This window comes from Balaenoptera borealis (assembly GCF_965194805.1).
Source record: "Balaenoptera borealis genome assembly, chromosome: 10".
In the NCBI taxonomy this organism is placed as follows: Eukaryota; Metazoa; Chordata; class Mammalia; order Artiodactyla; family Balaenopteridae; genus Balaenoptera; species Balaenoptera borealis.
Window position 1 is genome coordinate 112,094,050 of NC_138874.1, and position 16,056 is coordinate 112,110,105.

The 16,056-nt window shown below is 42.4% G+C and overlaps 1 protein-coding gene across 1 annotated transcript in view; it reads right to left on the reverse strand.

The window, feature by feature from the left end:
* Positions 1-16,056, reverse strand: part of ADAM12 (ADAM metallopeptidase domain 12) — a 387,856-nt gene that overhangs the window by 324,404 nt on the left and 47,396 nt on the right. The window contains exon 2 of the mRNA XM_082406618.1: positions 3,816-3,952. Coding sequence (XP_082262744.1) covers positions 3,816-3,952 — 137 coding nt within the window. The remainder of the gene's footprint in view (positions 1-3,815; positions 3,953-16,056) is intronic.

The following is a 16,056-nucleotide window of genomic DNA, read 5'->3' on the forward strand; positions in this document are numbered from 1 at the left end:
TATGCTATGGGAAGCTCTGGTTTCATGTTCTAATCCTTTTGCCTTTTTATTTTCCATTTCACGTACTATTTCCATCATTTCGTTCTCCTGTGAGAAAGCTGGAAATTGGAAATTTCCTGGAGCATTCAAAGGCTGAGCTCAACTGAGGTCATCTCACAATCAACCCCATCTTGATATGTCTTCCCTGGATCCAGAGTAAACTTTTTTAGGACATGAAATTGGAGGTTGGTCCCTAAAGAAACTTTAAATTCTGCATATCACCTTACATTGGGGTGGTAGTTTTTAGTTAATGTATTTTCACACCCATCGTTTCATCTCATTCTTACAATGACCCTAAGAGGGAGGAAAGAGCAGATAAGCTTATACTCATGTTATAGATCAAAACAACGGCAAGCAAACAAACAAAATGCTGGAAGCTCTCCAATGCACACAAGGTCACGTTCTTTCCCCATCCTCTCTTTTTTCAACTACGTGATCAGTGGCAATGATGGCTTGACTCTTGATTTGTAAAGGACATAATAACACCCCATTTGGATATATCTCCATCATAGATGAGAGAGAGAGAAAAAGAGAATCTGAGTACTTTTGTCTGAATCAAGTTGATGCCTGGGCCTTCCCTCAAACCAATTAAGTCAAATTGTCAAAGACTGGCTGAATGGAAAGAAGGCAGCAAGGAATAAAACAGGGCAGCAGGAAAGCAGGAATGCAAAGCTAAAAGCGTGTATTCTAAGGCCCTGCAGGCATAGTTGTGCAGCAAAAATATTCATGAAGTGGGTATGTTTTGCATACTTGAAGATACGCCCCATTAATGCAGTTTAAAATTACAGTTACTAGTAGTATTACTTATAGCCCATCTATTATATAAGACTGTTGTCTCTTGCATTACTCAATATTTAACGAGGCCTCCAACAAAGTAATGATGACTAAATGTCTTGAGGCCATCAATCATATATATACCTCTACGTAGAATATTTGTAATAGCGCAACTCTAGATATGGGAAGAAGGAACAAGGGAAAACTTTCCCAGATCATAATAGACTAGTAAGATGGGAGATCCAGAGAATTTTAGACTGTCAACAGGGCCTAATCTGAAAATTAGCACATTGAGGGGCCTATCCACAGAATCCTCCTCAATGTAGGAATAAGCCTTCTTAGCACCACGGGACAAAATTGGTCATGATCTGCCTCCCAAAAGTTGGTCAGATTTATGACCAAAATGAGGCACTGTGGACAAAGTTTGTCCTCCGCCATTTAGTGAACAAAAGATGTTGTGGCCAAAAAAGCATCAGCCACTGCAGCTGCCCCCAACTGTGCACTCTGAGGGGAATTCAGGATGGAGAAAACAGGATACCGGTCCTAGATGTTGAAGATGCACAATAAAGGAAAGATTTCAATAAATCCCACCCCCCAAAAAAAATTAAAAAAAAATAAAATAAAATGACAGCATTGACTGTTATTTTGATGACGAAGAAAGACGTACACAAACACGCCATGTGGCAGAATCCTTATTCCCACAACAAACATACACAGCTACCCCGTGAAGAATTACGGCACGCAGGTACACGCACGTTAACAGACATTTACATGCAACCTGTTCATGCAAGGTCTTAGTGGTTAACCACCAATTGAGGGGGCGCATGGTAATTACAGAGCCATAAGGCGGACTCCACAGCCACACGCTGAGATGAACCCCACGGCAGTACGACACAATGCTGTTCCCCAAACCCCCCAGGTCGCTGTTCCCTTAAATAATGTCAGTGACCTGGAGTTATTTTAGTCAGTAGGTATGTGCCTACTTCCTGCCTGGTTCTAATCCTGGATGCAGACCCCTAGAGGAGATGGGACAGCATTCAAACAATAATGGCTTTTCCTAGTTTTCTACAAAGATGGTGCTGGTGGCCCCCGGCCATCAGGTTGTAAGCTTGGCCAGGGCGGATGTGCCAGTTCCCGCTCTGGTGTGCCTCCTGATGTCTGCGAGGTGGCGAGCTGGTAGTAAGGATGAAGCTGGAGGTCACAAACTAGAGCCGACCTGAACTAGTCCATTCCAAAGGCATACTGACAACCTTCATCAGCTTGTTGCTCTGATGCCCTCCAAGGTGGGCTGCCAGATAAAACACAGGACGGCAGTTAAATCTGGATTGTGATAAACAACAATATCCCAAATATTGCATGGGATAGACTTACGCCAAGAAATATTCATTGTTTACCTAAGTCCAAGTTTAATGGGGCATTCTGTACTCTTATTTGCTAAATCTGGCAACCCTACCACCAGGGAAAAACTCCCATAAAGGCTTCCACCACCCAAGTAACTTTAGATTGTTCCATATTTTTATATTATTAATTAGTGCCTATCAATATTTTAAAGATATACTTTCTTTATAACACAGTATACATCTCTTTTTCTGAATCTATCGTATCATTTCTCGTGTTGCAAGTTAGTAGCATGATGAAATTTTCTTTAGTGTCTTAAGTTTTTCTTCTAGGAAACAGTATCAATGTCACCGTGATTGACTTATACTTTGTATATTCCATCTGCAACAGTCTCCATGAAGCAGAAATATTGAAAAAGTTTAGATTTGGCATTTGGATCCTTTAACCCAACCTTTCTGAATGCTCACTTTCAGCTGAAAGCCTCTTTAGAAAATAAAATAATGATGTAAATCATATTATCATTATGGACACAAAGGTGGCCCACTGCAGCCCTTCCAGAACACTACAGAACATTTTCACAATCTCAACTGCTCTTTTAAAATAATCTGTTTTCTATTACAAAAAATACTCTAAAAATAGTTCCACATAACACAAGGACAAAGCCATCTGTATGATCTCTCCAAAGAGCTCAGATTTCTATAGATTTTATCCCTTTCCAACTGTTCCAACAATTCTGAAATTTAAGAAAGTCACTTATATTTGTCAGACAAAACTCATCAAAATATGAAATTTAATCACTAATATTTCAATTATTTTATATTATTCTTTTACGTCATAGAAGACTCAAATCAAACATGTGTCAAAGTAAACAAAGCATAAAACTGCATTAAAACTCATTACAGAGACTTCCCTGGTGGCGCAGTGGTTAAGAATCTGTCTGCCAATGCAGGGGACACGGGTTCAAGCCCTTGTCTGGGAAGATCCCACATGCCATGGAGCAACTAAGCCCGCACGCCACAACTACTGAGCCTGCACTCTAGAGCCCGCGATCCACAACTACTGAGTCCACGTGCCACAACTACTGAAGCCCACAGCGCCTAGAGCCCGTGCTCCACAACAAGAGAAGCCACCACAATGAGAAGCCCGCGCACCGCAACAAAGAATAGCCCCCGCTCGCGGCAACTAGAGAAAGCCCGTGCACAGCAAGGAAGACCCAACACAGCCAAAAATAAATAAAAAAATAAATTTATTTTTTAAAAAAACTCATTACAAACTTCTTAAAAAAGTTGCATTAAAATGTTTCTACCAATAATTGATCGATAAAACTGAAATGTTAATGAAATAGACATGAATGAAAAATATCCAGCACTCAAGTAAGATGAGCTGAAAGTTGCATATCTGGAAATGTTATCCCTGGTGTGCTTGGAAAAATAAGTTTCCACAGACACAAACAGTGTTGAGAGACTCATCAGAACTGTCACATCAAAACCAGTTTGTATTTTATCTTCTTAATAATGAAGATTTCACTTTATAAGGAAGGATAAAGTTGGAATTAAAGTAGATAAAGACAAAACTTGAATAAGAGAATATGAATGCAGTTAATGTGATTTTTAAACTTCAGTCACTGAAAAGTCAAGAAGAAAAACGAAACCAAAAAAACTGACCTTTGTGTCCACGTTTGTCACTGGGTTCCACGGGTCTCCATTCAAAAGAGAGGCACTGACCACTTCGTAAGCTCCTCTCCCATCCCTCGCGCCGGCCTGTTGCACAGAAGGTACGAATCTGCTTCCCAAGTTCTCCCCTGCAACACAAAGAAAAATCTCCATGCTTATTCCAGTCTGGAAGAGTTTAGCATCAGAAGTATGACATCAATGACTCAATGAAAATATCTGGAAGTTGAATAAGGCCAGGGAAACACCATAAACTATTAAATCATAGTCAAGTGTTAAAACTGATTAATTCTCTGTCAATCGAACACAAAAAATTTTGTAACAAAGAAAACAAGAGCTAATTTTTTCCTTCAGGCCCTGTGGCATGTGCTGGGTGATTAGCATCGTCAAAGTATATAATTCTGTCCTTCAAAGAGCAACAAAAACCCACGAGCCGTGACTTTTTAAATGATGAATTAATGCTTTGCTTAAGATCAGCTCTATTTAAAGTCTCAGGGCTTTAGCTATATTAAGACTAAATCCATTTACTTAAGTTCCAGCAAATCAGTTAAACACAATGCCAACTCTGCTCTCTGTACTTATGGAGGCTAATTTTATGTGCTTATGGGAGTGATTCTATAGACAAAATTAATTTGTCAAGTTCAGACTGACTAGACTGGTTCACGGAAAAAAAAAAATAAAGTTGTTCTATCAACTATTATGTGATCTTGTTTCCTGGGGTACTGTCAAACCAGCTAATATACTGACCCAGGTTCAGTGTAGACCCATTTCCATAAACAATCCTAATGGAAAGTGTAACATTTTTCTCTTCTGGAGAATGTATTGCTTTCTTAACAAATACAGTAATTTCTCCGGGCTAGCTCCCCTATGAGGTCACCCTCCTGCTATTCGGTGCGACCACAGTCTATCCCTCAAGGTAAAGGACGGGAGCTGATTCCTCACATGTTATTCCCATTTCTTCAACCAGGACTCATAATTTTCAGACCTGAGTCATAATACCACAGTTTCAAGTTACTAAAGAGTTCGCATTTATTGGGCACAAATGGTATTGAAATTTTAATCCTAGACATTTTACAGGTCCCCAAATATTTTTAAATCCACACCATTTTATCATCCTCAGTGTGGAAGTCTGCAGTTATATTCAGGTTACAAAAGGATTACTACTTGAGTATTAACTGTCTGACACAGCCTCTCTGGAAAATTCTCAAGCTGGTCACGAAGCATTTAAAACTCCCAGTTGTTGAGCGCCAAGGGACCAAGGATGAACCGAAAGTTGGGACTATGGCCAATGGCAGAAGGGATGAGCTGGGGCCGTCGGCCACATGGCGCTCTAGAGGGAGAGAGAGGACCATGGGCCGGGGGAGCAAGGAGAGGAGGGCTTATGGTCTCAGGGCTGGGATGAGCTGAGTTTTCAGGGATGAACGTGTGTTGGAGAGATGAGGGTTCCAGCCGTGCAAGCGGAGGGGGCTGGCTCCAGGTGGTGACATCTGTGGACATTAGTGGAGGGCAGGATGGAGGAAAGAATGGCTGTCTGCACAGAATTCATCAGAAGTCTTTCCTGGCTGCAGAGGGGGCAGTCACTGATGGCACACAGATCTTGAATAAATGAACTTCATCCAGTGGCTTGATTTCATGCCCTCCAATGTGCTCCAAGATGGTGCAGAGTCGTTACAAGCATGGGCTTTGGAGTAAGACACACCCCAGCATCACTACCAACCCGACCACGTATTAGCCATCGGTCCTGGTCCAGTCGTTGGCCCACTTATCTCTTCGTTCACTCATTCACTCACTCACTCATTCACCAACTATCTGTTAAGTGCTTGCCTTGTGATGGGCCCTCTAGACCTGATGTCTTCCATTCAAACAGCCCATTCTTCCTGCTTCAGCCCAGGACACCCTCATGTCACCTGGAGCCAGCCCCCTCTGCCTACACTGTGGGGACCCTCATCTCTTAAGTACAGCTTCGTCCCAGCACACTTGGTTCTCTCCATCCTGTGTGTCTAAGAGAGGGACACAGATCAAGCTGCCCTCGTGATTTGTATTATTATATTGGGAGAGAGACGGCTGAAGGAATAAGACCATTTCAGAGAGTAACCAGGACCCTGAAACAACAGGGCTACGGGGACACCCCATGCTGTCCTTGTAACTCTTCTGTAAATCTAAAATGATTTCAAAATAAAATTTAATGAGAAAAACAAGGTGGTGGTAGAGTGGGGGGGAGGGGCTACTTCTGATGCACAGGGAGGAGAGACCTTTATTTGTTGGGATGGGAAGCACAGAAATGAGACGTGAAGATGAGAACCTTCCAGCCCCATCCAGAGCCGTGGGAAGAACATGTCAGCAGAGGGTCAGCAAGTGCATTCCTTTTCCATAAAACGAGGCAAAGGGCGGGGAGGCCCGAGGTAAATGATACATAGGAAGCGTGAAGAACACCAACTGGTTTCATCGGCATTGCTCTCTAAGGTTTGCCAAGCCCCGGGTCTCTTGCTCAGGACCCTCAGTGGGATTCCCATGTTGGAATTTACTGAAACAATGTGAGTTCTGATCCAGTTACACAGCTCCTGCAGAGCAGGACTAAGAGTGCCTGCCATTAACTGAACTTATCTTGAAAGAGTGCTGGTGTGTTGTTTGAATTGGATTAAGAAGGCTTTGAAATACCCACAATTATGGGGTGAAAACGGCAGATCCGTCTGAACTTTCCCCTCAGCCAGTGAAAACCATGCCATGTGCCAAGAGTTACCCCGGCTGACATGTTAATCTTCTGAAAAGTCAGGTAAAACTGCTCAGAAAGTGATTGCAAACATTTTCAAATTTCCTCTACATAAACAAACCAATTGGATTATAAGCTACTCCTGGCAGTTCTGTGAGCCTAAGTTTCCAATGCAAGTAGGTTGTTAAATTGAGTACTTAATCGCAAATCCAATTGCCCAAGGCTTGTTAAACCTAAAACCGGAGTCCTGTATCACCCACCACCCAGCCGCAGAAGACGCGAGGGTTTTCATGGTTATTCCAGCCACAATGCTCAAAGGCATGGAAGATTATCACCCAGGCCTCAGAGACCTAGAGAAAATGTCTTTGCATTTAACAGGACTCATGCAGAAGCTGCCTGTCTTAGAAGAAAGAGATGGTGCCATGAAATCCAGGTCCCTTGGTTGCATCACTAGCTTGCCTCTGCCAGTGGGGGCGCCGGGAGTGGCAGCAAGCCCACATCCTTGACTTGGGGGAAGCTGGGCAGGGGACCTTCATGGGGTTTACTATTCGATAATCAAACTGAAGCTGCATGAACCAAATATAAAGAACATTCTTAGTCCCCTGGACCTTTATCCTCCAAGACTCCTAGGAGCAGAGAAAGACAGTTATTTACTCTCCTAAAGGCAAAATGTTCCAACCACTGAACATTTCCCTTTTCACCTACATATTCCAACGTCTTAATCAAAAGAAGTCCTTCGGGGCTGATTTTTCTTCCCCCCTCTAAGAGGCTTTATTTTCTAAATATTCCAAGGAGAATTGAGAGGCAGACTGTGCCAGCACTGGGAGAGTGTTGTGCAACCTTTTAAAGAAATTGAATAACTATACTATTTGCTGAGTACAGTATTTATGATCTATCTACATGGATAATGAAGCCATCTCTCAGCTTTTTAATTGGTTGCACAATATCCCCCCAGCAGTATATGGAGTCAGAAGATGGTTTCTTATGAGCTTTGCTTATATATTTATACACTGGTATTTCTTTTAGATGATGCAAATAAAAATTTTATTTGTGCTGCATGGATAGACAGAATAAATTATACACAGCTGTGAGATATCAGAATGCATTTTATGGAGTGATCTTGTTGACAAACCATAAAAGCAGGCCACACATTCAAGCCCTAGAAACCCAGGGGAAAAAATATGACCTTAGAAAATACACAGTTTGCACACATTTTGTTTTTCCAAATAGTTGGGCATCAACAAAACTCAGTTGACTAAATAAAAAATGTGAATGTCTATAGCTTATCTTGAGGAGGAACTTCCAGCTTTCTGTCTGTTGAGTAACCAGATACATGACTTGTCCTTTTGATAAAATGGCCAGTTTGCCTCAGTCTCATGGTGGAAAAAAAGCATATTAGAATATTTGGGTTCCTACCACAATTATCGTCTGTGACAATCAGCTCTGCTTTCCCATGAGGTATATATGTGTGTGCCTTCTTTGCTTGTCTGAGTTTGTCATCTTCAGACCTGATTATGGCTGGTGAAAAAGGAAGTTATAGACCCAGTTCCTTAGGCAAGAATCTTTGCAGCCATGGCTTTTAAGGTCTTGGAAAAGCCAGCAATGAGGACACCCCCCAAAGTGACTTCAGATCCCCCCTCCGTGTGAATCACCCGGAGCCTGGCTGCCCAAGGAAGTCTTGCCTCGTTCCTGCTCCGGCCAAGCCTCCTTGGCCTAGCTTACTAAGGGAGGCCCAGACTACCCTAATGCCCACCCAAGGGCTTCAGCTCACCGGAGGTGAAGGTTGACACGGAGTTCTGAGATCATGAACAATGAACACCTTGGAGCCACAAGCTTTGGCTCTGGTCTTGACTCCTCTTTGATTTATTGCCCTCAGTCAAAGTATGCATCTGAGGTTCTGCCCTCTACAGAATGGGGACCACATTCTCTCCCCCACTAATTCTCATAGGGTCAAGGAAGCTCAAATAAGTCAGTGTAGTCAAAGGGCTTTTGAAAAGCTTAACGCATAAGATCAGACTAGGATGTCAGAATCCAAGTTTCCAGACTCCTAGACAGTGGTTCTCCAACCAAACCGTGCTAATAGTGTGAAGATGACAACTTCATATCCATCATTAGAAAATGTGGATATTTAGGTACTTGGGGGGTATCCATTCAAGCTGCCCAGTGGGCCACTGGGGTAACAACCTCTGATAAGATTACTAGTCAAGACAAAACTTAAAACATCATGCCTGGAATTCTGGCTTTAAAGGGAAATCACTACCAATCCCTATATGAACCTAAGAGAGGAGAATTAATCTGAGGTACCAAAAGTAGGATTAAGATAAATATTCCGGGGCTTCCCTGGTGGCACAGTGGTTAAGAATCCACCTGCCAATGCAGGGGACATGGGTTTGTGCCCTGGTCCGGGAAGATCCCACATGCCACGGAGCAACTAAGCCCACGCGCCACAACTACTGAGCCTGCGCTCTAGAGCCCGCAAGCCACAACTACTGAGCCCCCGTGCCACAACTAGTGAAGCCCACGTGCCTAGAGCCTGTGCTCCCCAACAAGAGAAGCCACCGCAATGAGAAGCCTGTGCACTGCAACGAAGAGTAGCTCCCGCTCACCGCAACTAGAGAAAAGCCTGTGCGCAGCAACAAAGACCTAATGCAGCCAAAAATAAATAAATAAATATATTTTAAAAAAAGATAAATATTCCTTAGAAAATCTAGCTGGGGGGAAAAAATTGAGGCAACCATTATGAACTGCAAAAGAATCTGGGGACAAGGCCCTGGAAATGCATAAAGCACTTTTATTAGCTCCAAATATCTGAGAGCTAAAGAAAATCTTATAAAATTGACTGAGCAGCATCTTGGTTCAGAGAAATATGGTGGCAACATTCCCATAAAGGACAAATATATTTCCCTGGTTCAGATTCCTATCTATAGTCTTATCCAAATAACAACGTCAATCTCTCATCTCATCTGCAGACTCCATGGGTGATAATTAGGGAGGTGATTTTTATTTTTAACTTTTTTAAATTTTAATTTAATTTTTTTCTTTATTTTTGGCTGCGTTGGGTCTTTGTTGCTGTGCACGAGTTTTCTCTAGTTGTGGCAAGAGGTGGCTACTCTTCATTGCGGTGCACGGGCTTCTCATTGCGGTGGCTTCTCTTGTTGTGGAGCGTGGGCTCTAGGCACACGGGCTTCAGTAGTTGTGGCTCATGGGCTCTAGAGCGCAGGCTCAGTAGTTGTGGCACACGGGCTTAGTTGCTCCGCGGCATGTGAGATCTTCCCAGACCAGGGCTCGAACCCGTGTCCCCTGCAGTGGCAGGCGGATTCTTAACCACTGTGCCACCAGGGAAGCCCAGGGGATGTGATTTTTAAATGGTATAGCTCAAGGATGTTTAAAAAGAACCATGGCAAAAGTTAATCTAAAAAAGAGTAATTTTACAGTGGAAAAACCTGAAAAACACTACGTCACCCAGATGATAAAGGTCAACATCAACAACCGTAGTCCTGTTGTTGGGATGTACTCTTCATAGGATATGATGAAAATGACGCTTTACCTCTGTGATCTTAATCCCTAAAAACCATAACCCCAATATAATCTTGAGACAAATGCCAATACAGGTGCATCCTACAATAGATTTGACCAGCGCACCTCAAAACTATCAATGTCATCGAAATCGTCACAGCCAAGAGGAGCCTAAGGAGACATAATGACTAAACGTATTGTGGAATCCTGCCTGGGACTGAGGAACAGAAAAAGGACAATAGGTAAAAAGTAAGGAGACTGGAATAAAGTATGAACTGTAGTTTAAAATGTTATGTCAATATCGGTTCATTAATTGTAACAATTGTACAATACTCAGGGAAGATGTTAATAATAGGGGGAAACTGGTTATGGGGTGTAGGGGAACTCTACTGTCTTCTCCATTTTCCTGTAAATATAAAACTATCCTTTAAAATAAAGTCTATTAATAATCATTTAAAGATCTAATCTGCATCTTGCAAGAAGAACGTCATTCTAGAGCAATTCAGTATCAAAAGGCTCAGAGATGAATGGCTGTTATCGCTCATGGCTCCAAATACCAGCAAACTGGAGTCTTTACCTTTCATCTCTCTTCTAACATTGCTATTTGTTCAGATGGAGGAAAGATGCAGTGACTGCCGTCAAGTGAAAAGCATAAAGCAATTGACAAGGTTTCCTAGAGTATAAGAAGGCAGAGGTATGTAAAAGTAGTTGATCCTTAGGCAGTAGAAAGGCCCCTCTAAGTACCTCCAGAGAAGTCTACGGAACATAGACATTTTTTTTTGGTTATTGGCTACAATGCTCTGAAATGGCACAGAAATTAAAAGTTGGTTTAGGAAGGTGACACCAAGTGACAGTCACATAACTACTTTGATAAAAGTATGTTGAAACAGAACCAGATTTGCTCAGACCCTAAGATTGTAATTATCCACACCGGAAGGCTGAATTATCAAGACACAGCCTCATGTAAGGGAAGAAGCTGAAGTATTTTGAGTCAGAAGAGGCACTGTGCATCCCCCCACAGGCTACATGGACGCTCTTGGGCCAGTCTCCTGCCCTCCTTGATACGCAAATCCTTTACATGTCCAGGAAGGCTACCGACCAGTGTCTACCACAAAGGGCTGGCAAGAGAGCCAAGTGACATCATGGATGCAAAGCATAGGTGGCTGTCATTTAGCTTAGTTTTTTGTTTTTGTTTTTTTTAATCAGTTTTTGGAAATAAATACACCAAAATGCTCTTGCAGGTTTTTTTTTTCTGAGTGTTAGGGCTATGAATTCATTGTGTTTCTTCTTTATGTTTGCATGTAACTCTGATTTTCCTATAATCAGACATATTACTTTTATGATGGATAAAAAATTTAAAAAATCATTTGGACTCATGATGACAAATCAACTGATTTATGATGTTTTACTTTCTTACCAGCTTTCCTGGCATCACAGATGCACAGCCCTGGGCATTTCTGAGGACACAGCCCATTTGGAAATAAACGCAATCAAGTACTATGGAACAATTACAATTTTGAAACGATGTTTTATATGTCATTTCAAAATTCAAAGAAAGCTAGTTACTTCTTCCCATTAATGTTTCAAATGGATTCATATCCCAAGCACAAGTTGTCTCTACTACACATAGAAATAACTTTTCATGTCTAAAGTGTCTCCTATCTGTGGGGAGCAAAGTCATTTACAACATTAACTTATATTTTTATATTCCTTTGCTGGTCAGTGGAAGCTAATGCAAGTCCTATTTTATGAATGGTGAAACTAAATTATGAAGTTATATAGGTTATTTCTAATGTTTCCCAATAATAAGTGGCAGAATTAATGACAAAACCCAAGCCCTTTGCATTTCAAATGCAGTCATTCACTTTGTCCTTCATCACAGGGGCAAAGACATGCTGCAGGAATTCATCTGTAGTATTTTTGGGGGTGGAGGATGGGGGTCAGAATTCTCCAAAATTGACTTTGCAAGAAATAAGGTAAGGGAAAAATGGAACCAATTATTAAAATCTTATCCCAGGAGCAAATTTTGGAAGTGAACAGCAAAAGGACAAAAATAGAAACTGGTTTATCCCATTCACTACTGTAAACCTACTAGATGGAATTAAACAACAATGATAGAGCAGCCATTTAGCATCTATGCTAAAGACCCCGTGCCATCTAAGGGCAATCATATCCTCGCTGCACCATTGTCATTATCGACCACCTCCTGCTGAAATATACTCCCAACTCAGCAGCACTTAGTGACTCTGGTTTTCTTCCACTTCTTCAACCAGGGCTCTTCTCCACTCATACTCCTTTCCCCTGCCTCCCTTCCTCCTGGGGGGACTTGAACGTCTCCCAAGTCTCAGCTCTTGGAACTGATCTTCCCTCCCTACTCTTACTGTCCCTGAGAGAACTCATTAATTTTTAAACTGATGTTGCCCAAATCAATATTTTTCCATCTGGCCAATTCACCCAAGCGCAGTCTGTATTACAATAATCTGCTGGACACTAATTTCAATGTCTTGTCACCGTCATCACCTCAAACTCAGCCTGTTTAAAAACCAAAGGCTTCCCTCCATCCCCCAATCAGAAAACAAAACATCTTCCATCCTACATGTCTTTCCAGAGCCACCACCATTCACCATCACTCCTTAAGTCACATGGCTGGGCGACATCTTGGGCATGGTCTTTTTTTTTATCGCCCACATTCAACAACTCCAGTTGGGTATTTTGTGCTTTGATTTTGCTTTCTTCTGTTTTCTAAAAACTCTACTTTCTAGCTGAATCCTTCTTTGTAGCCTCCTCACCTACAGGCTACCACTCCTCCAATCTTAAAGGAGAGGATACATTTATTTGATAAGAACAAAAGTCTACGGTGGGGTTTTCCATCAAGAGAACGTGAACACAAATGCCATAAGGCAGTAGAGAGCTTAGTGTGTTCTAGAGGAGAAAGGGTCAGTATGGCTAAAATGGAGCGAGAAATGGGACGGACAGAGGTATGAGCAGAAGTATAGAGGGTAGATGAGGCCTAGAGCATGCTGGGCCTGCTGAGACAGTGCTTGGATTTTATTTGAGTACAGTTGAAAGGCATCATAGGATTTTATGCAGAGTAAATCTAATTCAGTTTGAAAAATTCTCTGCCTGAGAATGGAGTGTGTGAAGATTGGAGAAGAATGGATAAATGAGAACTATTCATAGGGCAAAATGCAATGTTGAGCATAGATTTCATAACTAATAAACATTTCTAGATTACAGTGGTGAACACTAGTTAAGCAAGTGCTATGCACCAAACCACATTCTAATCCTTTATAAATTTCACCTGTTTAAACTTCACAACAGCCCTAGGATATTTTTCCCCATTTAGTAGATGAAGAAACTGAGGCACAGAGAAGTTAAGAAACTCACCCATGTCCAAAAAACTGTGAAGCCAGGAAGTGAACCCAGACAGCCAAGTTCAAGGATCTATGCTCCAGCCACACCATACGATAAACAATCACTCTGGCCAGGAAACACTTGGAATAAAATTCACATTCCTTCCTGAGTCCTATAAGTTCTGGAACCTCGTGCCCTGAGAGCTCCATCTTGCCACCTCTGCTGTGACCACACTGACCACCCTTCTGACCCTTCATATGTCCAGCTATGTCCTATCTCATTATCCTTTGCATTTGCTGTTCCCTCTCCTGAGAAGACCCTACTCTCAAACCTCTGCTCACCCTCAAAGCTCATGATTTATGTCTCAGCTCAAACATTACCACCTCAGACGGGCTGCCCTAATTTATACCCTTCCTTCCATCCGAAGCTTCTCTCCAGCCCGTCATCCTATTTTGTTCCTTTTATAGCACTTACTAGCATCCAAATTTGTTCATTTACCCTTTTGTTTCCTCCACCCCACCCCCAAATATAAAATGGCAAGTGGTAGGGGCCTTATTTGTCTAATTTACTGCTGTGTCCTCATATGCAGACAAGTACCTATTTAGTGAATTATTACCAAACAAATAAAAAGTTCACATGACCTTGGGGTCATAACAACATCAGGGAGGGGTCCCGAGGCATGGTTCTCCTCATGGAGGTTCTGACAGGTGATTGACCTTTAGCTCACCCAGCAACGTCTGGCTCCTTACAGGTTGATGCACAGAACCAAACCCATATGAGCCTTATTTATAAGCCAGAATTCCAACTTACTTATTTTTAATGAAAAAGAACTGGCAAGTCAACCAGAATCCTCATCTAAAGCATTTTGCTCATTATCTTCCCAGCAGAAAACCTTCCTTGAAAAGCCAAATTAAGATCAGAACAGAGAACTAAGGGACTAGAATAGAAATTGTCATCATGGAAGCCTGACACTTCCTCCTCTACTCGAAGTGTGTACTTGCCATGCTAACCAAGGGAGCACTAAATCCAGCAAGAATGCAGCTGCACACCAAGAGTATGAGCGCAGGCTGATTATTTGAACTTGAATGCCTTTTCTACAGACTTGGTGAGTTTCTGAAGGCTGGTTCTGCAACACTTATGAACTCATAATGTGCTTGACTCTCATATCACCATTTAGAAACACTTCATTTTCTTTATGAGAAAGATGCTCTAAGTTTTCACTCAGCGAAGAGCTTATAGACCTAAACCCCATATGTGTTTATGAGAAAATATATTCAGAATTCCACAATGCAATACCACGGCCGTATCCTCTACCTCCCGCCCCTGCTTCAGGAACTTCCCCTTTTCCACTTCTCCACCTGCTGGGAACTCAATTGTACGGAGGCTGTGGCTTGGGCCAGATGGTGGGGAGGAACAGGGCAAGAGAGGGAGTCTTGGACTTGAAGGAGAGTGAGGATGGAGGTTGCTAAGTTAGGGAACACCTGCCTAAGTCCTAACGACCAAGGGGAAGGAAAATGTGGCTATCAGGAGGCAGGTGCCGATATGATTTTTATGACTTTAATTTTCTAGTTATTGACTTTGCCCACTGAATTCGGGGGGCCCTAATTTAAATAGTCAAACAGGACACCTCAAATGATTATGACATAGGATTGGAGTCCTGAGCTCAGAGAGGTTTTAATTCTATTTGATTTGACAAATATTGACTAGGCTTCTAGAATGAGCTAGGATGGTGTTTAATAATTTTGATTAGAAATATTTTTATTCTCAGTTTGTTGAAACTGAACAAGGTGCTTACCTGTCTTTAAGTCTTTGCTTCACCTCACACAGATAAAGTCAAAAAAGTAAAGAAAACTGTTCAGTTTAAGAATTTTCCAGGACTGGTTCAAGATGGCGGAGTAGAAGGATGTGCGCTCACTCCCTCTTGCGAGAGCACTGGAATCACAACTGACTGCTGAACAAACATCAACAGGAAGACACTGGAACTCACCAAAAAAAAGATACCCCACATCCAAAGACAAAGGAGAAGCCAAAATGAGATGGTATGAGGGGCACAATCACAATAAAATCAAATCCTATAACTGCTCGGTGGGTGACTCACAAACTGGAGAACACTTATACCACAGAAGTCCACCCACTGGAGTGAAGGTTCTGAGCCCCACGTCAGACTTTCCAATCTGGGGGTCCGGCAATGGGAGGAGGAATTCCCAGAGAATCAGACTTTGAAGGCTACCAGGATTTGACTGCAGGACTTCGACAGGACTGGAGGAAACAGAGACTCCACTCTTGGAGGGCACACACAAAGTAGTGTGCGCATCAAGACCCGGGGGAAGGAGCAGTGACCCCATAGGAGACTGAACCAGACCTACCTACTAATGTTGGAAGGTCTCCTGCAGAGGCGGGGGGTGGCTCTGGCTCACTGTGGGGAAAAGGACATTGGCAGCAGAAGTTCTGGGAAGTACTCCTTGGCGTGAGCCCTCCTGGAGTCCACCATTAGCCCCACCAAAGAGCCTGTAGGCTACAGTGCTGGGTCACTTCAGGCCAAATTAATAAGGAAACAGAAGCTTTAAATGACACAATAGATCAGATAGATTTAATTGATATTTATAGGACATTCCATCCAAAAACAGCAGGTTACACTTTCTTCTCAAGCGCGCA